At 36.4% G+C, this 24,127-nt stretch overlaps 1 protein-coding gene across 1 annotated transcript in view; it reads right to left on the bottom strand.

The window, feature by feature from the left end:
• ABCB5 (ATP binding cassette subfamily B member 5) overlaps nucleotides 1-7,603 on the bottom strand; it is a 125,662-nt gene extending 118,059 nt beyond the window's left edge. Inside the window, exons 1-3 of the mRNA XM_017526944.2 lie at nucleotides 7,408-7,603; nucleotides 4,481-4,554; nucleotides 1,160-1,214 (exon numbers count right to left, since the gene is read on the bottom strand). Coding sequence (XP_017382433.1) covers nucleotides 1,160-1,214; nucleotides 4,481-4,533 — 108 coding nt within the window. The 5' untranslated portion in view covers nucleotides 4,534-4,554; nucleotides 7,408-7,603. The remainder of the gene's footprint in view (nucleotides 1-1,159; nucleotides 1,215-4,480; nucleotides 4,555-7,407) is intronic.
• Between the last annotated feature and the right edge of the window lie 16,524 nt (nucleotides 7,604-24,127).

Genomic DNA, 24,127 nt, shown 5'->3' with positions numbered 1-24,127 from the left:
GTGCAGTCACCAGAACTAACTAGTAAAAATGTAATGAATTGTATTTTCGATTATTTAAAATTTCTTAGATTCTTTTTTCTACCCAGAACAAGATCTATCTTGTAAATAAGGATATTTAAGGGGGTCATTAATAATTTTAAGGGCTGTTTGGAATAAGAAAGAAATGCCTGAAAGCCATCTATTGAATGCTTTATATTCTATCCTGTAGTAGGTCCCCATAGCATCTGTCCAAAGCCAAATCATGAGCAAAATTGAAAACATGGATTATTTATCTTACTGAGAGAGGCCAAAATAAAATTTAAATGGTATTAAAATGTAATTAGATTTGAATAACAGCAAGAGGAACTTACTGCATATTTTATGAATGGAGACCAAAAAATATTTTTTCCATTTATCAGTGCAATAGCTAATGAATATTTATTGTGTTATTCCACAGCACTGCGTTCAGCATTAGAGACATTAAGATAGTATCTGCTCCTCCACCTTCCTCCAGAATAATGCTATCTTCTTGATAAAGTTTGTCCTGTTCCACTACTATTCAGTTTTTATTAAAGTTGAGTTTTGATAAAATAGGGACTGTTTCATGTATATTTCTAGGGACATAACATTGATAGCCAGGCTAACACTGATTAGAGTTGGTGAAGGGCATATCTGTGAACAGATGCATGAAATGCTCCTTAAACATGATTTCAAAGAAGTGTATTGATACATAAGCTTTAAAAAATACTTAGTTATTTTTGATTTAAAGGATTTGTAATGCTTTAAAAATAATAACAACATATAACAATGCAGAATCACTGGAATATACTGAAATGTAAACATAGATAGTAAAAGTCACTCATAATTTCCCACCACTCAGAAATATCTTTTGGTAACATTTATGTGTGATACACACACACACACACACACACACACACACATACACACACACTTTGAAAACACTGAGTCATTATGTGGATGTTATGCTATTCTTCCCCATCCTTTATTGTGGAATTTTGAGGTTGTTTATATTTTTCCCTATCAGAAATGATACTTTAATGAATTATTTCAGTTCCCTCTTAAATTATGGATGCAATCTAATAAACACAGTCATTCTATGTACTACTGATAGGTCTCTAAAATTTTCTGATACGCATACTTTCTAACTGACTTCACTTACTATCTCAATAGATCCAACAGCTTCCTTTCCCAGTTTAGGCTTTTCTCGTACAGGTCTGGAAAATAGAAGTTCAAAATGGAACAGTTATAATGTGAATATAATTTGCAAAATTTTTCCATTTATATTTTGCTGAAATGTCAGGTATCACCTTGGTAGCAAATTTATACCAACACTGAACTTTTTAAAATGAACATAATGGTTGTCTGTAAACTTGTTGGGTTAGCAATGGAAGATGTGTGTCTGGGGTAGAATTTTTAAAAATTGAGGTAAATAGACATAACATAGACTTTAACTTCTTGAATAATTTTAATTATATAACTAAGGCCCTAAGTACATTCACGTTGTTGTGCCACCATTTATTTTGATTTACTCACAGAACTCTTTTTACTTTGCAAAAGTAAACCTCTGTGTACATTAAACATTTTTCCATTGTCCCCTCCTCCCAGCCCCTGGCAATCACGATGCTATTTTGTCTCTATGAATCTGACTGCTCTAGGTATATTAGATAAACAGAATCACACAGCATTTCTCCTCTTGTGTCTGGCTGTCTTCAAAGTTCATCCTTGAATTATTCACTTAGCTTAATGTCTTTATGTTTCATCCACATTTGTAGTATGTGTTGGAATTTTTCTACTTTTTAAGGCTCAATAGTATTCCATTATATGTTTTTGCCACATTTTGTCAAACACTTCAACTGCTTCCACATTTTGGCTATTCCTAGTAATGCCATTAGGAATATGAGTGTACAAATAAATCTTCAACTCACTTCTTTTAATTCCTTTGAGTGTATACCCAGAAGAATTGCTGGATTACATGTTAATCCTATTATTAAGTTTTTGAGGAACATTTATACTGTCTTCCATAGCAGCTGCACCATTTTACATTCCTACCAGCACAAAGATTCCAATTTCTCTACATCCTCACCAACACTTGTTCTTTCTTTTTTCTTTTCTCTTTCTTAGTGTTAGCCATGGTAATAAGTATGAAGTGGTGGATTGTAATTTTTAACTTTTAGTAACAAAATTAGAGCTTTAAATGAAATGAGTTCTATTAGGTACACATTAAACAGGTGTACTCTGAAGTTTGTCTCCCTTTTGAAAATTTCATGTATTAGCTTTTATGCTCACATTTCAAGGAGGTCCAAATGAAAGTTGTACATTATATCCACTGATTTCACAGCAATCTGTCAGTTACACGCACACACACACACAGATACACACACACTCACACACACACACACAATTCTGAAACATTAAGAAAAGACTAGAGGGAACAGTTTAAGTTTTCTATAAAGACATCACAGGAAGACAAACATCGGGCTCCTCTCCAGCTTTATAACGCATTGTTCTGTCAGTTTTGATAAATGACAATTCACTTAATTTTATTCTACCAAAGATTAATAATTTACTTGTGTTCTGGTCAATTTGCTCTGGGGCGAGGCATGAGATGACAAAAAATGCTTTAGCATTGCAAAACCCTACAATATCTTTCCCCACCTCTAGATGTGGATTTTGAAGCTTAAGATCCAGTAAACTGTCTTCTCTTCATAAGTGTTGTTTCAGGGAAATCATTTCTAACTCGGATTGATCTTCATGGAAAGGTTTCGAGGGAGGGCTTGGGTCGTTTTGTGAAAGTCTCATTATCAGCGTTGCGATAAGAAAGCAATACGTGGGCAGGTGGGCGGGTTTGGGAGTCTCCTCCCTCTACACAGTTCTCGGGCCCAAGTGTTCTTTGGCAAAGGCTGAGGGCGGAGCCTGAGGCGCCCGGAGGAAACTGGTTCAATTGCGTGGGTCACAGCCCCACTAGCTCCTAGTCCTAGCGTGCCCCTGGCCGGTTTGCAAACTGGCGGGTAACTTAGAGATGCTAGTAGCCCAGTACTTGCAGTAGTGCAAATCAGCATGGCCCAAAGCAGCGAAGATTCTGCTCTCAGCTACAAACGAGTCACCTCCACCCTAATACGAATCCTGCCTGTATTTCATGGCCAGGCCCCACACCTATATCCCACTAATCTCACTTATTAGGAACCATCCAACCCCTACCTTCAATTCTTGTTGCTATTTTCTTTCATATGGTTTTCTCCCATCCTCTCCAGTCTTCTTTAATCATCCGAATGAAATTAGGTGTGTAGTTCCTCAATTCTACATGGAAACTAGCAAAATCAACCACCTCCCCATTCTAATTTTCTGTGCGATAGCATATGGAGGTTGCAGTTTGCTGTTGGTGTTGCTACTGACCAATTAGCTTTTGTGGCCCACCAGTGAGGTCTGTAGTATATTATTATCATGACCACTTGAAAGATGAGGAAACAGTCACAGAATAAACCCAAATTTATGCTAGTGATTGAATTTAAGTCTGATACCAGAGCCCAAACTCTTAACTGTCCACTTACAATGCCTCCTGTGAAATACATGCTGAAGACATGATTTATTCAGTCCACAGGTAATTCTTAAGAGCACAGATGCATTCTAAAATAAAACTGTCCCCAAATCATCCCCTCACACCAGTATGCTAGGGCAACTTTACATAATGTTTTGAATTTATGAGGAAAAGGTGCTTAGAAAGCGAAACATACTCTAGGAAAGTAACAACAAAAAGATTAAAGGAGAAGTTTGGAGTGCACTTCTTTTGATTTGCAAAATGTTCACAAATGGAATTTGCTTTAGCCTAAGGAAGTTTCTGATTCTGACTCATAAGAAAATGGTATCTCAGGAACGCCCTCTCTGCCTATTCTCTGAATTAATAAACTGCATGACCTAGAGGGGTCTTCTCCAGTTTTATAGACTGTATGTCCAAATGTAACACAATTATTATGGTAAAAGTGGAAATAAAATAGATGTAAAACTATTTCCATTCAAAAACTCTCAGTTAATGAATTCCAGGTGTAGAAACTCATATAACATACATATTCACAGAGACATTTATTCAGTGAAAAAAAAAATCAGAATCCAACATTTTCTTTTATTAAATGTACCACATGGAATAAAGGGCCCACAGAGAATTGAAATTAAAATTTGCAGGCATCTTTCCTCCATATAATGGTGGACAAGAAATTAAAGACAAGAAATTCAGAAGAGGAGATATCTGAACCACTAAATAAATAAATCCTGGATAAATAAATCCTATTGCAGTAAATTCTATTGCATTTCCTAAAATCACTATTAAATTAGTTATAAGACAGCTTATGTTGAAGTTTACCAAAATGCAAAATAGTATTGCTATTTTTGGGAAAAAATTATAAACATTTTTGCTATAGGTGTGGAAAGGATGAATAATTAATTTAAAGTTGTAGAAGAATACTTATAGAATTTAGTGAACGCTTACCCATTTCTCTGATAATTTTCTTGCATATCTTCAGCTCTTTCAGAATTTTCCATCTTATTTACAATTTAATTCTTCTGAAACACAATTTTAAGAAATGTATCATGGCTATGTGACTTTTATCACTTAGTTGATATACAGCATTCTTTACATTGCACATCCCTCACAGTTTGAAAAAGGAAGCATCTCAGAATTTCACCCTGCCCAGCCCCCCACTGCAACTGAAGTTTCTGGCTAGGCAGTTCATTCATGGATTCACATTTTGTAACTCAATTGATAACTTCTTTGCTTCATTTTAGGCTTAGATTTGGAGCTAATGAAAGTGTTAAAATTGGAATAAAAGAAAGAAAGTCAGATTCCATGAAAAATACATTGTTTGCCAGGATATTAGATATTCCTACTTTGCCGCTGATTTGATTGTAATTGGTGAAAACCTTAAATCTACCTCATGCTTTTTTTTCTCTTTAAAAAACTGATGCAGTAGTTTTTGTTAGCCAGCAGTTTGAGAGAATAGGGTTTTCTAGTTTACCAAACACAAACAAGTTGGAGCTTTCACAAACCGGATTAACAGTTACAAAAAATTAGCATATTTTGAAAAGCTACTCATCATTAAAATTGTATTAAGCAAAATGTACTCTTCCTTGGGATGATACTTGAGGATCTTACTTTGTCTTAAGATCACAATTATGTTCATAAATTATAAACTATCATTTTATTATGGATCTATAGAGATGGTTGTGACACATTCTGTTTTGTTAGGCCATATAACAAAAAAGGGTAACATTAAAATTTCTAACTGTTATTACAGAAATTTTTGTTTTTCTCTGATTTTGTCATTATTTGGGAGCTGTGATATTTTGTGAGTGTATGTTATAGTTGTTGTATCTTCTTGGTGATTTGACTGTTTTATCACTATATTGTGTTCTTTGTTGTCTCTTATAAAAGGCTTTGACTTGAGGTGTAACTTGTCTGGATATTACTATAACCATTTCAGCTCTCTTTTAGTTAATATTTGCATGGGATCGCTCTTTTTATCCTTTAGGTTTTAACCCGTTTGTCCTCAGATCTAAAATGAGTCTTTTATTGACAGCATACAGTTAAATTACATATTTTGAGTCCATTTTAAAAATGCTGATTTTTGTATCTTACTCTAAAGCTTCTGATTAGAATCTGCTTTTTAACAAGATTCTCAAAGTGGTTTGTAATGCACATCAAATTTTGAAAGCACGACTATACAGTATCTAGCACAAAGCCTTGACAAATAGAAGGCACTACTTATCTAGAGGAAATTTTATCTTCCTAAATCCAAGATTATAAAATAAAGTTCAAAATATACCTTAATGATGACAACATATTGTTTTTATCTGCTGTTAATAGCACAGTTTTAAAGTCTTGTTAAAGGATCTCTGGCATCAGGATCACCTGGAGTGCAAGTTAAAAATATCAGATACCTAGGCCTTACCCTACATGTACTGAGTGAGAATATAGAGACATGTACTGGAAAAAAGTCTACATTTTTAACAAGCTCGTTAGATGATTTTTGAAAAATTTACTCATTCTGTAGATACATACTTTGCCAGGTGCTGTTCTAAGCACTGAACAGCCTAGATATCTTTGCATCGTAAAGCTTATACTCCACTGCAGGGAGAGTCACAACTATAAAAAAAGACATACATAAATGTGTGGTCAGTTTTTGCTATATAATTAAAACAGGGCAATTTTATGAAGAGTAATGTGGTATTTATATATATCTGGTCAGAGAAAGCCCCTTGTAGAAGATAATGCTTAAGGTGAAATCTGAATTGTGAAAGGAGGTTGCTATATAAAGTTCAAGAAGACTAACCCAGGCAGAAGGAATACAGATTAGATGGTAAAGAAAAGTGCACTTAGACAAAGCGACACAAGGTCAAAGCAATTGGTGAGCCAGCAAGCAGGTCCTCACTATATGGAAAGCTACAGGGTGACCATGATGGCTGCCCCCGTGTTCCTCTATGTTACCCAGTATTTCAAAAGGAAGATAAATTTGGCTTGCAGTGTGTCAAGTCTGAGATACTTGTGAGATAATCAGGTAGTAATATCCAGCAGTAAGTAGGTAACATGAGAATAGAACTTTGAACATCTTAATTGCTCTGTGCAAAATCTATCAGTCAGCCAATTCTTACTTATTGACAGCTATGTGGATGCTATCATGGCATGTACTATGGAACATACAAGGAAATATAAAAATAGAATGAATGTTTTATGTATAAGGACCTTTGCCTTAAAAATATTTCTAGGTTCATATGCCAAGACGGAAGTCATAGGACAAGATCCCTATATAAGAAGAAATCTTCTGAGATGCACTTACTCTTTAAGCATCCTTGGTAAGAATAATCTGATGAATAGCTTGGGTGGATAGAAAGCATAGGATCTTTGGTTAGATAAAAGAAGATATGGCTGGTCGCAGTAGCTCATGCCTGTAATCCCAGCACTTTGGGAGGCTGAGGCAGGTGGATCACCTGAAGTCAGGAGTTCAAGACCAGCCTGGCTTACGAGGTGAAACCCCATATCAAAAATACAAAAGTTAGCCAGCCATGGTGGTGGGCACCTGAAATCCCAGCTACTAGAGAGGTGAAGCAGGAGAATCTCTTGAACCCGGGAGGCAGAGGTTGCAGTGAGCTAACATTGCACCACTGCACTCCAGCCTGGGCAACAGAGTGAGACCCTGTCTCAGAGAGAAAAAAAAAGAAGATATTAGTTGTATGAATTGTATGGATGCTTTAAAATGACCAGACTAGTAGTAAGATGATCATTTTTGACTATGAAAAAATTTCACACGCACATTTTTGATTCCACCTTTACCACAATCTATTCTAAGATAGACAAGTGTTTGGTATTCTTCCCAAGCTTCAATTGTTTTCATAATCTCTAATACTTTTGCCTTGACTTACTGTAATTCCACAGATGCTGTTTTGAGTGGGCCCCATCCAGTCAGTTGAGGTCCTTAAGAGAGAAGATGAGAGCTTCTGAAGATGATAGGATATAGCCTTCAGATTCAAGATATCAATTTCTTGGCAGAATTTCCAGCCTTCTAGTCTGGCTTGTGGATTTTGGAAGTGCCAGCCACCACAATTATGTGAGCTTGTTCACACACACACACACACACACACACACACACACACACGGCCTATTGATTCTATTTCTCTCAAGGGGAACCTAATATACCTGGTAAGACAGAAGTTATGTGATGAATAGTACAAAGAGTGACTATTCTATTATCTAAGAAGACTGAGCAAGAACATCATGATCTAAAATGGTTTCACCCACAGATAAGGATGGCCCTGAGGTTAGTTTCGGGAGGAAGGTTAAGGTTTCAGTAAGCAGAAAAGTGTGGAGGAGGAACAAGGGCATAGTTTTAGGAATGCAAGGTGAATTATCTCATGGTAGATAAACAAGATCAGTCTGGATAGAATGGACTGTTCATGCAGAACTGGAGAGAGAGATAAGGTACATAAGATTGTGAAATTTCACTGAACCAATTTTTAGGCCAACTTTTAAAATTTTCTGAGAATGAAAGAGACAAAGCCATTGGTATTTGGTACAGTTAACCTGATTATACTGATTTCATTTCCTTGGGGTATACACCTACAAGTGACATTGCTGTATCAGATGGCAATTCTGTTTTTAATTTTTTTTTGGAAACTTGATGCTGTTTTCCATGATGGCAGTACCAGTTTACATTCACACCAAAAGTACACAAAGTTCCCTTTTTCCACACCCCTGTTACCTCTTGTCTTTTTAATAATAGCCATTCTAAAGTTGAAAGGTGATATCCCATTGCATTTTTTATTTGTATTTTTCTGATGAGTACTGATGTTGAGCACCTTTTCATGTGCCTGTTGGCTGTTTGTATGTCTTCCTTAGGAAAAATACGTATTTGTGTTTCTTGCCTACTTTTAAATGGGGTTATTTGTCTTTTTGTTATTGAGTTGTGTGAGCTTCTTACATATTTTGGGTGTTAACCCATTATTCGAAATTTATTTTCTTCCACTGTGTAGATTGCCTTTTCATTTTTTTTTTTTTTGTTTGTGAGGTGGAGTCTCGCTATGTTGCCCAGGCAGTGTCTCACACAGTAGAGATGGGGTTTCACTATGTTGGCCAGGATGGTCTCAAATTCCTGACCTCATGTAACCCACCTGCCTCAATCTCCCAAAGTGTTGGGATTATAGGTGTGAGCTACTGCACCCAGCCCCTTTTGGTTTTGTTGCTTGTTTTCTTTGCTGTGCAGAGCTTTTAAGTTTGATGTAGTCCCACTTGTTTACCTTTGCCTTTGTTGACTACGCTTTTGGTGTTATATTCAAAATATCATTGCCAAGATCAATGTCAAGGAGGTTTTTCTCTATGTTTTCTTCTAGGAGATTTACAGTTTTAGGTTTTTTATTTAAGTCTTAGCTCATTTTGATTTAGTTTCTGTGAGTGGTGTAAAATTGGGGTCTGATTCCATTCTTTTGCATATGGGTATCTGTTTTCTCATGACCATGTATTGAACAGATTATCTTTCCTCCACTGTGTGTTCTTTGAATCTTGTTAAAGTTCAGTTGGCCATTTATATGTGGATATATGTGTAGTTATAGTTTATTATAATTGTTGAATAATATTTCATCTTGTGAATATACCACCATTTAATTTTTCATTCTACTACTGTTGGACATTTGCATCATTTCTGGGCTTGGAGTATTAGGAAGAGTGCTGTTATGAATACTATCTTGCATGTTTTTTGGTAAACATGTTATCTTTGTTAAATATATACAAAGGTGAAATTGCTAGGTCATAGGGTATGTATGTTTCGCTTTAGCTGATGGAGCCAAATAGTTTGTCAAAGTTCTTGCACACTCAGTGCTCACCAGCAGTGCATGAGAGATATATTTGCTCCACATTCTCAACAATTTTTGGCATAATGACGGTTTTCAATAGTTATTATGGTGGGTGCAGTGGCGATATGGTTTTGCTGTGTCCCACCAAAATCTCATCTTGAATTGTAATCCCCACGTGTCAAGGGAGGGACCTGTAATCCTGACATATTGAGGGAGGGAGATTGGATCATGGGGGTGGTTTCCCCATGCTGTTCTCATGATAGTGAGTCCTCATGAGAACTGATGGTTGTATAAGTGTTTGGAAGTTCTCACTTCATTCTTCTCTCTCTCCTGCCATCCTGTAAAGATGCCTGCTTCCCCTTCCACCATGATTGTAAGTTTCCTGAGGCCTCTGTAGCCAGGCAGAACTGTGAGTCAATTAAACCCCTTTTCTTTATAAATTACCCAGTCTCAGGTAGTTCTTTATAGCAGTGTGAAAATAGACTAATGTGAGTGGTGTTACATTGAGGTTTTGTTGCTTTTCCTTCATGATTATAAAGTTAAGCACTCTTTAGTATATTATTATTGGCTATTTGGATATCTTTTTGTGCAGTGCCTCTTCAAGTCAAGTCTTCTGCTCATTACTATATTATGCTATTTGAGATTTTCTTATTGATTTTGTGGGAGTATTTTAAGTAGACCCTATATTATTTCATTTTTGGGAATATTAATTGCATATGTTTTTCCAATTCTGTGGCTTACATTATTTTTCTCTTGATTTTTTTTTCTTGATGAATATATATTCTCCAACAATACACTGCTATGTGTTATTTTTTCTCTTACAGTTAGCCCTTTTCTTTCCTGTTAAATCTGTGTTTACTCCAAGGTCACAAAGATGTTATCTTACATTTTCTTGTATAAGTTCACCATTTGAGCATTCACATTGTGATCTAAAATCCATCTGAAATTAATTTTTGTGTGAGATAAACTTTTTTTCCCCAATATGAATATTTAACTGACCCAACATCTTTTATGACAGAGATTCTTCTTTCCTAACTACTGCAACATATCATCTTTGTCACAAGTGATGCATATATGTGGGTCAGCTTTGTTCTATTGTTCTATTTCTCTGTCCTTGTCCTGTCTTCATTACTATAGTTTTGTAATAGGTCTTTACTTCTGCTGTTTAAGTTTTATGATTTTGTTCTTCTTTAGATTGCCTTGATTATGCTTGGTCTCTTTGTTTTCAATATAAAATTTAAGATGAAATACTCCTTTTCCACAAATAAATTATTTCTGGCATTTTAACTGATTTAAGTTTGATATGTTTTTAAAAAATTGATATCTGTATAATATAGAATCTTCTAATCCATAAACATAATGTATTTTTTTATTTATTTAGGTCTTCTGTAGTTTTTCTAAGTAATGCTTTATTTGGCTGTTGCTGTATTATACATAGATTGTTAGATTTCCCCATAGGTATTTAATATTCTTTGATGTTAGTATATACAGTTTTTTTTTTTTTAATTGTTTTCTGTTTGTGGTGGGCACATAGAACTAATTGATTTCTATAATACAGAAAATTTTAAAATTGATTTTTATGTTAACCTTGTATCTAGCAATTCAGTTACTGAATCTAATGATTTGTTGATTTTTTTTCGATTTCTTATGATGCCAATTTTATTAATTATAAAATCTTATGTTTTCATTTTTCTGCATTATTACGTTTCATAGGTCATTTGTTTATTTCTTAATAGAACTGATGATAGCAAGTCTCTTGTCTCAATCTCTTTTTCTCAGAGAGATAGATTATATTATTTTATAATTAAATAAAACTTTTACTATAAATTTTGGGAGCTTTTTCCAGATTAAGAAAGTTTCCTTTCATTTCTGATTTGCTAAGGGTTTTAAATTATGGTTGTATGGTAAAATTCATCCAATTTTTTTTCTGCCTGTACAGATATAACCACATAATTTTTTTCTCCTTCACTCTTTTGATGTGGTAAATTACAACAATTGATTTTTTAACTATCCTTTTTATTTTATAATGTGTTGAGATTTACAAAATTGTGAAGATTGGCTAGGGAGTTCCTATAGGATAGAGAGTTCCTATATACCTCTTTCCCCACATGCACAAAATTTCCCATTATTATTCTTAGCATTGTTTTCCGGTCTCATCCTTACTTTTTAAAAATGTTATCTTTTGAAAAATATTTAATTTTTTTGACAAGTTATAATTGTATATAATTATGGAGTATACAGTGATGTTATGATATATGTGTATGGTGTGGAGTGATTGAATCAAGCTAATTAACATAGCAACCACCTTAAATACTTGTCATTTATTCATCCTATTTAACAGCAACTTTGCATCCTTTGATCAATAGCTCCCCATGTCTCTTTATCCCCGTACCCTCTGATAACCACCATGCTACTCTCTGGTTCTATGAGTTTGATTATTTTTGAAGTCACATGAGATTTCTCATATAAGGATTTTATCCTTCTGTGCCTGGCCTATTTTATTTCACATAATGTCCTCCGGGTTTCTCCATGTTGTTTTATTGTTTTAAATGACATAATTTGCTTTTTAAAAAGACTAAATAGTATTCCCTTGTATATATACCACATATTCTTTAACCATTCATCTGATGATGGATATTTAGGTTGATTTCATCACTTGGCCATTGTGAATAATGCTACAATGAACATAGGAGTGCAAATATCTGTTTGACATACTGATTTCAAGTCCTTGGAATATATATCCAACAGTGAAATTGCTGGATCATGTGGTAATTCTATCATTAGTTTTTTTTTTTATCATACCATTTTCAATAATGGTTATGCTAATTTGCATTACCACCAACGGTGTACAAGCATTCCTTTCTCTCCACNGATATCTTTTTAATCAGTAAACTTTATTTTTAGAGCAGTTTTAGGAAAAATTGAGAGTGGGTAGTTTCCCTTAATATTAACATCTTACATTAGGGCAATTGATTTTTGATTGTTAAACGTCTCTGCATTTCTAGAATAAACCATGCTTGGTCAAGATATTTATCCTTTTTATATATATATTTTAAAATTTTCTTTATATATATTTTTTGTATTTTCTTTATGTATGGTTATGTTTCATATGCTATTATTTTGTTTATGATTTTTGGATCTATGCTTAAAAGAGATTTGTTTGTAAATTTTTTTGGTGATGTTTTCATTAAATTATAATAGTTTAACAAAAAGAGTTGGGAAATACTCCCTCTTTATCTACTCCCTGAAAGAGTTTATAGGAAAAGCAGTGTTATTTCTTTCTTAAATATTTGGAAAAGTGTAATAATGAGGCCCTGGGGATCTGGAGTTGTTTTGTGAAAGTTTTTAACACTAGATTTCCCTTTTTTAGTAAGAGTTTGGCTATTCAGATTTTCTATTTCTTCTTCTGTCAGTTTTTGATGAGATGCATTTCAAAAGAAATTTCTTCATTTCTCCAAATTTTCAATTTCGTCTTTTAAAATTATTTATAATAGCCTATTTTTATCTTTTTAATGTATAAAGGACACTTTTTATTTCTAACATTGGTGACTTGTACTATAAAATATACCAATTTTAAGTGTATTATTTGCAGAATTCCGACAAATGTATGTATACATCTCCATAATTACCACTGCAATTAAGATATGGAACATTTTCCTTAACTCTAGATGTCCTCTTGTGTCCTTTTCTAGTCCATCTCTCCTCCATCCCTTAGGCCCTGGCAACCACTGATTTGCTTTCCATAAGTATATAGTAAGTATATATGGGATATGCATTTTAAGTATTTTCATATAAATGGAATAACACAATATGTGCTCCTTTTTGTCTTGCTTCCTTTGATCATTATAGTGTTTTGAGAGCTACTCATGTTGCTACATGTATAGTAGTTCATTCCTTTTTTTTTTTTTTGAGACTGTAGCACAGTGGCATGATCTCTGCTCATTGCAACCTCTGCCTCCTGGGTTCAACTGATTCCCTTGCCTCGGCCTCCCAAGTAGCTGGGACTACAGGCATGTGCCACCACACCGAGCTAATTTTTGTATTTTTAATAGAGACAGGGTTTCACCATGTTGGACAGGATGGTCTCAATCACTTGACTTTATGATCCATCTGCCTTGGCCTCCCAGAGTGCTGGGATTATAGGCATGAGCCATTGCACCCAGCCAGTTCATTCCTTTCTAATGGTAAATAATATTCCATTGTATAAATGTACTGAAATTTGTTTAATTAGCCCCCATTATTGGATATTTGGGTTATTTCCATGTTTTGTCTACTGTAAATAAAGCTGTTCTCAATGTTTTTATATAGGTTGATGTGTATATATATTATTGCCAGAGCAATGGCTGAAACAACGATATTTGTGAAAATCAGTAATTCTCAATACAAATCAATTATTAAACAATTCAAAATCATTAAAATAAATTTGAGTAAGTAGTCATAGACGACAAGATAATTTGGCTAGATGGATTTCGGAAGATTATTAAAAATAATAGTTACGTGATTGAAAGATGCAGTAAAATACAAACAAAATGGTTTTATTCTTTTAAATTTTATAGTTATTGGATGTAAAAATCACTAATGTTAACCTCATTATTATAAAACATACTGAACTTTTAAGTTTTAAACTATATTTGGGCCATGACTTCATTCAAGAAAATGTCCCATTTGGAATTCTGCACAATGCATGAAAAAGAATTCAGAGCAGGATATGTTTGCTACCTAAAATATTCCGGAGGATTAGAAACCCCCAAATCATATATATTTTTAGTTGTCATAAAAATATAAAAGCTATGAAGAAAATAAGAAAGTATTAGAGAAACAAATTTTTGTCTTGTACTTATCTCAGATATCTATTTAATAAAGTAGATAAGTTATGTAACAAAGTAGATAAGTAGATAAGTGAGTGCGGGAGCTATTAGCAACTGGCAGTGTTTGAAAATCCTGGTTGTTCACTTTATATTACACTTTCAAATTTTTACTACCCTTTCAATAACAATATGCAGATATTATTTGATACTGAAAGCTCATTTTATGATTTGATATTCAGCAAAACATCAATTTTATCACACGATATTTTGGCATTGATACAAAGTATGTATATATACATATACAAAGTATATATATACAAACACATACAAAGTATATAATACACACAAACTATGTATATATATTTGCATAAAGTATACACTATATATACTTTGAAAGTGGATATATATATATACACACATATTTTATATATACTATATACACTTTAAATAGTATATATGTATATATACTTTATATATACCATTTTGTGTATATATAGTATATACATACACTATATATTTGAAGTATATATATAAAGTATGTATTTGAAGTATATAGTATACCATATATACTTTGAAAACATGTAGTATATAGTTTATACAAAGCATATATGTATAAATATATATTCAAAGTATACACACACACACACACACAAACTTTCAAAGTATGTTTGAAATGGAGATGGAGGTTACAGGATATGGAGTTTACAGTGAGCCAAGATGGTGCCACTGCACTCCAGCCTAGGTGACAGGGTGAGACTCCTCAAAATAAATAATAAAATAACCCCGTGCTTGTTTTGTGTGTGTGTGTGTGTGTGTGTGTGTGTGTGTGTGTATACTTTGAATGTGTGAGTGTGTGTGTATATGTGTATATATAGATATAAAATATCCACATTTTAATATACTGAAAACAACTCTAATATTATGGGAACATGAAGGAGTAAAAAGTTTTTAAAATGTCTTTGTGAGAAAGTTTCTTTTAATATCACCATAGTCTTGCTACCACTTTACGGCCCATGATATCAACCAAATTCTCAGTAGACTCTGCCTACCACATTTCCCCTGAATTCTAACCCTTGTCTTGCTAAAAATTTATGGGAATAGTATGGTCAGTTTACTTTGGTTTGAGCCTAAATATACTCTTTAAAGAATCCCTTTAAAGAAACCCGTAAAAATCCTGCCACCCACCCTGAAGTGTTCTGCCAAGACTAACTCAAAGCCACCACAGATTTAGGGTTGTTTCCAAATTGGAAGCTATAAGAACTGTGTGGGCCTTTAACTCAGCAAAAATTCATCTTTAAAAGAAATGCAGAATATTAAACATAAGAACACAAAGTAATTTTCCAGACTCGAGAGAATTTGGGGCAAAACCATGAAACTCTGCAAGGGATTCCCCAAATGAAAGTTTTTTATTTGAAGTGAAATGAAAGAATCGTAGTGATCTCTGGAGAAGGGTTGGTCTTGGACAGGACAGAAATCCAACTCTGCCATAGAGTCATTTTGTGATCTGAGCCTAGCTACGTAGTCTCTTCATGTTTACTCTGTTTCTTAATAAAGTAAGCAAGTATGATGATGACTAATCATTTATCCATTAGTTATCCATTTACATTAGGAAAAAATTTATTGCTTTACTGTTAAAGTTAACAATAATAATAATGGTTCCCACTAGAAGCACTTACTCTGAGTTATGTACTGTGAAAAAACTTTACAGATACTTCAATAAATATTAAATCTTATTACTATTATCCCTGAGCTCTCATTAATCATTGGTTTATTAGCTCAATTTTCATAAGAGGCAATTGAGGCTTAGATTACTTAAGTAGTGTTGTCTAGTTAATACAACTTTTAAAGTAGCAGAACCAAATTTATCTATTTTAAAATTCAAAGCTCTTGACCAGGCACGGTGGCTCGCACCTATAATCCTAGCACTTTGGAAGGCCAAGGTGGGCAGATCACCTGAGGTCAGGAGTTCGAGACCTGCTCGGCCACCATGGTGAAACCCTGTCTCTACTAAAAATATAAAAATTAGCCAGGCGTGGTGGTGGATGCCTGTAATCCAAGCTACTCAGGAGGCTGAGGCAGGAGAATTGCTTGAACCCAGGAGATGGAGGTTACAGTGAGCCAAGATGGTGCCACTGCACTCCAGCCTAGGCGACAGAGTGGGACTCCTCAAAATAAATAAATAATAAAATAACCCAGGACTTGTTTTAATCATATGTGGTAAGACACACAGAGCTAAAAATGGCTATCATGAAGGAAGAAGTTTATTTTCAGAGATCCCTGGAAACAGAAGGCATGGCCACTATGTAGGGCCACATGGGCAAGCACTGGGGTCTGTCGGGAGGCAGAAGAAATGGGGAAAACTTCAGCAAGAACCTTTATTGTGCTTTCCTCTGGAAAGGCAGGGCAAAGTAAACAGGTTTAGGATTGGCTAATTTGAATAGTGTCTCCAGTTGCCTGGTACCTGGACCTGCAGTGATTAGTGTAGGGGGATAGTATGACGGCCTGATAAAGCACATGGCTGGGGACATGGGCTCTGGATTGGTTGGCTTGCATATAAAAGGTATATTGCTGGGGAATGAGTTGTTTTCTATCTCCAGGAATTAACTGATCCTAGGAGGGACAGACTTTTTAAGGTCAGCAAGGTCCTAAGACAGCGAAGCATCAGAAAATACAGAAAATAAAAAAACCGAATTAGTACAAGGGGAAGTACCTGTATGGTCACTATAAAACAGGCCAAATGCTTAAATTCATGCATTAGATGTACTTGTTGCATGTGTGTGTGTGCTGGGGGTGGGTGTTGGTGGTTTTTATGTACTAGCTTTATTCTGATAAATACTTAACCAGAGTGCCTCTCAGTCCTGGAGCATTTAAATAATATTCTACCACTTGTTTAGGAATCAAAAGGCACTCTTTAGCAGCTTTAAATTCTTAATAGACTAAGTATTACAAAGGCATTTTTAATTTGGAGCAAGAAAAAGTAGAACTCTATGGCAACATCTGGCATCCAAGTCCATGTGTTCTGCAATTCTCTGTGGCCAAAGAGAAGTAATAATTGGCTTTCTTCCTTGGAACACCAAGCACTCAAATATTGTGAGTGTAGACTTGAGAAAATTTGTAACTAAAGAACTGTATCTCAGCTGTTGCCACTACAGGCGTGAAAGCAGGAGGTGGGCTAAGATCTCACTGGTTCCTGATGAAAAGGATAATTTTCCACACAGAACTATTGCTGTCTAGTGAGCCTCTGAGAAAAGTGGATCTGGGTAGAGGCCCCAGCTATAGGGTAAAAGTGATCAGGATACAGACCAAAAAGGAGGGAGGGGTCAGAGAATGGAACGCCGAGAAGGAAGGCTCTTCAAGCACAGCATTATCCCATTTTTCAAATGGCCTCATCTGATTAGAATTGTAGTTTTCCTTTTACCTCCCCCAACCCCTCTAACAGATTTTGTGCTTCTTGGAAGTCTGGCTTTTAGAACTACAGAAACATGTGTAGATGACTGAAAGTCTTCAACATGAAGGTGTGGCAGAGGTATGGCATGACTTGTTTTAGCATTGGTATAAATAAAGTTAACCTGTGTGTTTTAGAAAGACTCTCTTGACAGATGGGATGGTAAATTGGTGTGGCCACAGGACAAGATGTGCCCATCGTGGATGTGTATCAGTAATACGACTTTTGCCAAGAATCTTAGGAATGCTTGCTTGAAATCATTTTTAAAATATTTTGAGCCATAGAATTGTGATAGTCACCTCACATCTCTAAGCCTTGGTTTGCTCATCAGCAAAATAAGGAAGTTGCTGGATGTTACTGGGACCTTAAAAATTCTATGGTTCTAAAATTCTGTGACATAAAATTCTAAAGTTCAGTGTTCCATTGTAGTCTCAGGGGTACAATGGATCACACACTGTTTTGTAGTCATAAGATCTGGGTCAGAACATATATTCTGCTTGTTTGCTGCATCACTGTATGTCCACTATGTTCTTAGCTAGAGGTTACTCTGTACCCCAGCAGAGGATATCTGGCAAAGTCTGGAGGCATTTTTGGTGGTTACAATTGGCAGGGACTAGGAGAACGTGCACTAGTGGGTAGAATACATAGATGCTGCTAAACTCACCACAATGCAGAGGACAGAGCCCACGACAAAGAATTATCCAGAGCAATAATGCCTAAGTTAGGAAACCCTAAGTTAGATAAATCACCTCAATCTTTATGATCCTTGGCTTCTGTATTGAATACTTGTGTTTCTGAGGATAGTAAATGAGATAGCTATGAAAGCACACGGTAATGAGAAAGCGTGGTGACATTTGTGGTCGTTGATCTAGGGTGTTGCCCCGCAGGGATACTAGCAGAGAGGGAGGTCTGCCGGTGGGGCAGAGCAATGAGGGGTGACCACTGACATTCTGCAGCTTGGGAGGTGTTACAAAGTGAAATCTGTTGCTTCCTTGACGCTTTTGTTATCATTGGCTTTTCCTCTTTCTTTTCCTATGGTCTTTTTGAGGGAATTTCCTGGAAGGCTTAGGGGACACTGGTGTCTGGACAGTGTAGTGGCTGAGATCCTGAGCTTTGAGGTTAAGCAGATGTAAGCATGAATCCTGCTTTATCGTTTCTGGGCTGTGTAATTTAACTTTTCTGGCACCTCATTCCTTCATCATTAAGGTGGATGCAACATTTCCTACTTAGATTGTCCTGCAGATTCAAAGAGACACTCTGTGTTAAGCCAAGTAATTGTTCACAGAATAAATGGGAGCCTTTATCATCACCACCATCATCAGTATTGTCTGCAGTTAGTGCTCTACAGTCACTTGAAGCATCTTTGCCCTTTACTTTTCTGTCACCTAACTCTCCAGTGGAGAAAATTTTCCTTGGCTTCCTCATGAGCAAGTCAGTACCTACTCTTTTTCCCTGGTAAACTCAGCCATCTAAAGTTGTATTAGATTGGATACAAATAATAAAGTTTCAAATATAAAGTTGCACATGTAATGCAACAAAAATTTCTCTGTGGAGGCTAAAGTGACTCCATCTTGGATGCTAATCCACCATGTTGACAAGTGGGAATGAATTAAGATTTCTGTTTTCCTATACTTACTGTAAATCTAGCCTTTAGGTCAAAACAACCTGATGTTATCCTAAACACATACTTACCATAAATTCTGTCCTTAACCAAATTCTTGCCATTCTGATTCTTGCCAATTGATTGGCTTTTGTTTGTCATTCATAAGTCCCCATTAAATGTTTCTGCCTGAGAAAGCAGATATGTCAGCCTCTTTCTTTGGCTCTCTCAGCTTCTGTGGACTTTGTGGTTAAGTTTGCAAAGACCTGCTCACCAAAGAACACCCTTCCTCCCTCCTTGCAAAGAAAAAACAAAAAACAAACAAAAAAAAAGGGGGGGAAGGAGGAAGTTACTGACGATAAGTTACAGAATTTTGTTGCTAAAAAGAATCCTATAGCACAGAGATTCCCTGCCTAGTTTCACATCAGAATCTCCTGGGGATCTTTTTCATAATACAGAATCTGGAACTCTAACCAAGCCCGTCTGAATCAGAATCTTTGGGATAAGGCCAAGAAGTGTGTGTTTTCTGAGACCTTTCTGGGTTTCTGAGTGGCCAGGTTTGGAAACTATTAATCAGAACTTAACCAGAGTGCCTCTCAGTTCTGGAGCATTTAAACAAGAGAGACACCAGGGATCCACATGATACCTATTGGATAGAATCTCTGAAAGTGGTTGTCTTTGCCATAATCATAGTCTTGACTTTACTGCAAACCTGAGGTTAGGCTGGAAAGGATTATTACATCTGATTTTTGGTTGAGTTTGAGGACTAAGAAACCTTAAGCGATCTGCTTATGTTCAATAAATGTGGCATATTTCATTATGTGTCCAAATTATTTGCTGCCCCTCCTCACTATACCCTCTCTGGAGCCCCTTTCATTGTGAGGAGTATACTTACTCTCCCCTTGACATCTGGCTTAGCTTTGTAACTTTCTTTGACTGATGAATGCAGATGGAAGAGGTCTGTGCCATTTCTAAGTAGAAACTTCAAGAGTTATCTCATCTGTTAATTAATTTTTTCCCCCTGCCATGAGAATAGCATGTCCTTGTTAGTAGTTAGTAGTTGCTTCTTCAGCCTGAATCCCAGAAGGAGGAAGTATTAGAATAGAGATACAGCCAAACTGCAATGATCATTAACGTGAGCATGAAATACAGCTGGGCTGTTTTCATCCCTGAGGTTTTGGTATAACTAACACTCCCATGCCCTCCCCCTAACCCTGCCATCACCAATGAATTAGAGCCATGTTTTCTGTCCATCTTCCCCCTGGCCTCCTGTGATTTCTGTTATAATACTGAGAAGGAGAGGAAGACGGTTGAATTAAAGTCGGGAGAGGATCATTTGCTCCCACATTAGAGCTGAAACTGGGAGATGTGTTTTTCATCTACTCAATTAGAATTTAGAATGGAGATCTCAGATTTCTTTAGCCCAGGAATTCTGTTATTCTGATATTCCCAAAGGAACCGCACTGTTCATTTTTCCTATCTGTGCCAGTCCTATTTGTGGAGTTATGTAATTGAATGTCTTTGGCATTAATCTGTGGAATTGGCTGTGAAATAAGCTATTGTATATAATAATGCGTAATAAAAGAAAAATGTTTGCTATATTCTAAATAACAAGCAAAAAAGTAAACTTTTGAAACAAGCTCTTGCTGTACCTTAGGTTCAGGTAAAGCTTAGAAGACCAAGATGACGTTTTCCACATTTTGTAAGGGTGATAGTGATTCCCATGCTGTCCACAGGGGGCGACACAAATCAGGACTTAGTATTTTCTTCTGATCAATTTGTTTACATATTTATTCCTGGGCCTGTTTTTTCCCTCCACAAAGCCAGTTTCCTTGAGTTAAAAGGGTCACTTTTTCAACTGCTATATATAACAATAATTATAGTCTGCTCCAGTTCTTCTAAATGCTTTATTATTATTCAGATTTTGAGGTCTATGGCAGATTAGAATTCCTACATCATTTTCAGAGATTTGAGATATTTTCCCTTACCTTATTATTTTGCACCATAAGCATCTGAAATCAGAAGCAACGAGTTAATTTAAATGAAGATCAGAATGAGTGATTGACAATTTCAGATTTAAAAAACCCAGGTGTTTTGTTTTAAAAAATATCAAATTGTGGCTGAGTGCAACGACTCACGCCTGTAATCCCAGCACTTTGAGAAGTCAAGGCGGGTGGATTACCTGAGGTCAGAAGTTCGAGACCAGCCTGACCAACATGGAGAAACCCCATCTCAACTAATAATACATAATTAGCTGGACGTAATGGTGCATGGCTGTAATCCCAGCTACTCGGGAGGCTGAAGCAGGAGAATCGCTTGAACCCTCCAGGCAGAGTTTGCAGTGCGCCGAGATCGTGCCATTGCACTCTAGCCTGGGCAACAAGAGTGTAACTGCCGTCTCAAAAAAGAAAAAAAAAAAAATCAAATTGGAAAGACAAGGACAATTATTTCCAGTAAAATGTAAAACAATAAAAATAGCTATTATTTATGGGCTACCTACTCCAGGCCAAAATCTTATTATACAGGATTTAATTGATTCCTCCCCAAAGCAGCTTGGTAGGCTGTATGTATGCCGCCTTCATTGTTTGGGATGCAAAGATGGTGTCCCAGAGACGTCAGTCTTTCATAACGACCACGTGATTTTATGGGAAGAGCTGGCGTCTGATTCCAAGTCCCTCAGAAGCCAAAGCCCACAAACTTCCTCTACGCCACACTGACTTTCTCTCATTTGGCTTTGGAGCGCGTTTCTACTCTGGTTATTGTATTTATCATCTCAAGTTTCCAACTCAATTATATACTTTATTTCCAAAATAAATATTTATCCACATAAACCTCTATCTTCACAGGAAGCAGAAAATTAAAAATCACATAATCTCCGTGAAAACTTCTGGTGATCTTCCTACGGGAAAGGGAAGTTGTGGTTTGCAAGGAGCACACGCGGAGACCTCTTACCAGCAGTTTGTGGGTCGTTGGACCACAGGAGGGTGGAGGAAACCTTTGGGCAGCCGGAACACATAAATCCATATTTGACATACCTTCATAAGCAGTGTAGTTGGTGGGAATAACTTGGGTTCATGAAATATTCTGTGATATTATCTTTATAAATGCCTGGTCCAATTATTAAAGTCAGAAAAAGCCATGCAACCTAACAACCACTAGATGTCACTGTTGCTCACGAAATAGAATGGCTCACGCTCTAGTGTTTATGTTTAAGATGGTTGAATGACTCCTGTCCTCTTCCCTGAAGTTTACCCTTCAACTAAGAGCCAGGAGCAATATAGAACATGTGGCTTCTGATAACAAAAAACCTGTGTTTTCCCTGATGGAAGCACAATAAACCTATCTGAATAGTTACAGAATATCACAAGAGTGCATTCATTTATGACCAGTTGCAAATATGAAGACAGAGGTAACAAGAGCTCTCAGATCCCAGAGACAGAAATAAATGTAAATTGTTCTGGCCATGGAAGCTTCCACGGATGTGGGACTTTGGTGCTGTTGTAATGGATGAATAAGAGTAGGGTAGGAAGAGAGCAAGACCATTTCAAGAAGGAGGCATGCCATGAGCATTTGTGTAATGGTGGGGAAAAAAATACTGAATTTGGATGAAGTAGAAGATTCATTTTGGGGGCTGGGTGTGGTGGCTCATGCCTGTAATCTGAGCACTTTGGGAGGCCAAGGCGAGGAGATCACAAGGTCAGGAGTTCAAGACCAGCCTGGTCAATATTGTGAAAACTCATCTCTACTAAAAATACAAAAAATTAGCCAGGCATGGTGGTGTGCACCTGTAGTCCCAACTACTCGGGAAGCTGAGGCAGGAGAATCACTTCAGCCCGAGACAGTCGGAGGTTGCAGTGAGCCGAGATCATATCACTGCACTCTTGCCTGGGCGGCACAGCAAGATGCTGTCTCAAAAAAAAAAAAAAAAAAAAAAGATTCATTCTGTTAAAGCTAGAGCTGGTGGTGAGGGTGAGAAGAGATTGTATAGAAACAGAACAAACAGAGGAGTGTTTGAATTTACCTTCCATCCTGCATTTGCCTCTAAAAGTTTCCAAGGAGAGTGATGTGATGAAAATTGCACTTTAGTGGCGTATAGATCAGGAGAAAGGGTCATGTTAAGGAGAACACATAAACTACAGAAAGTGGACAACAGTAGTAGTGTAGTAGTGTTCAGGTAACAAACTATAGCAGAAGACCAGTAAGGGGAACACACAAAAAAAGACTGTTCTACTCTGACATGGCTTTCTCTAGTTGAAGATTACGTCCTCCTGAATAGAATTAATTAAAATATTTACAGGTTTAAACCTTGTGAATGGCCCTTTATTGTTCTCAGGACAAGGGGCCCCCACCCCAGGTCATCTAGGGCCACAGGTCCAAGCATCCTGGTACCATGCCCTTTTCTTCTTTTAGTTCTTTGAGCTCACCAGGTACCTCCTGCTTCAGGCTCTTGCTCGAGTTGTTCTCTGTCTCCATCTCCTCTCCCTCCACCCTTCCTCCCTCTACTTGAAGACTTCTCTACACATACATCAGTTTCTTTACAATACACTCTCATAGAACCTGGAGCTTTCAACTCACAGAATTTATTCCTTTTCCTTTATATTTCATACTTATGTAACTGTGTGATTAATGTCTGTCACTCCTTGTAGAATGTAAATTCCATGGTAAAAGGGCTTATGTCCACCTTTGGTCTCCATTATGTCTATTCTCATCACTGTGGGAGACAGAGAAGAATCATTGCTTCTCTACTGGGTCTCTGATAAGCCCATAGAGGGGAGAGGTGGTGACTAAGAAGCTGAGGATTTCGAGTTAAATGACTCTAGGAGAAATGATTCTAATCATTTTAGTGTCACTGCAAGTTGCCTGAGCGTAGCAACCTTACAGTTCATTTACATGGCCCGCAGTTATGGAGCCGCTTGCATTCTGGGCCTCGTAGGATGCAGCATT

The sequence above is a fragment of the Cebus imitator genome, unplaced genomic scaffold (assembly GCF_001604975.1).
Source record: "Cebus imitator isolate Cc_AM_T3 unplaced genomic scaffold, Cebus_imitator-1.0 Scaffold45, whole genome shotgun sequence".
NCBI classification, from domain to species: Eukaryota; Metazoa; Chordata; class Mammalia; order Primates; family Cebidae; genus Cebus; species Cebus imitator.
Note: the sequence above shows the minus strand (reverse complement) of the source record. Positions and strands in the feature narration are given on the sequence as shown.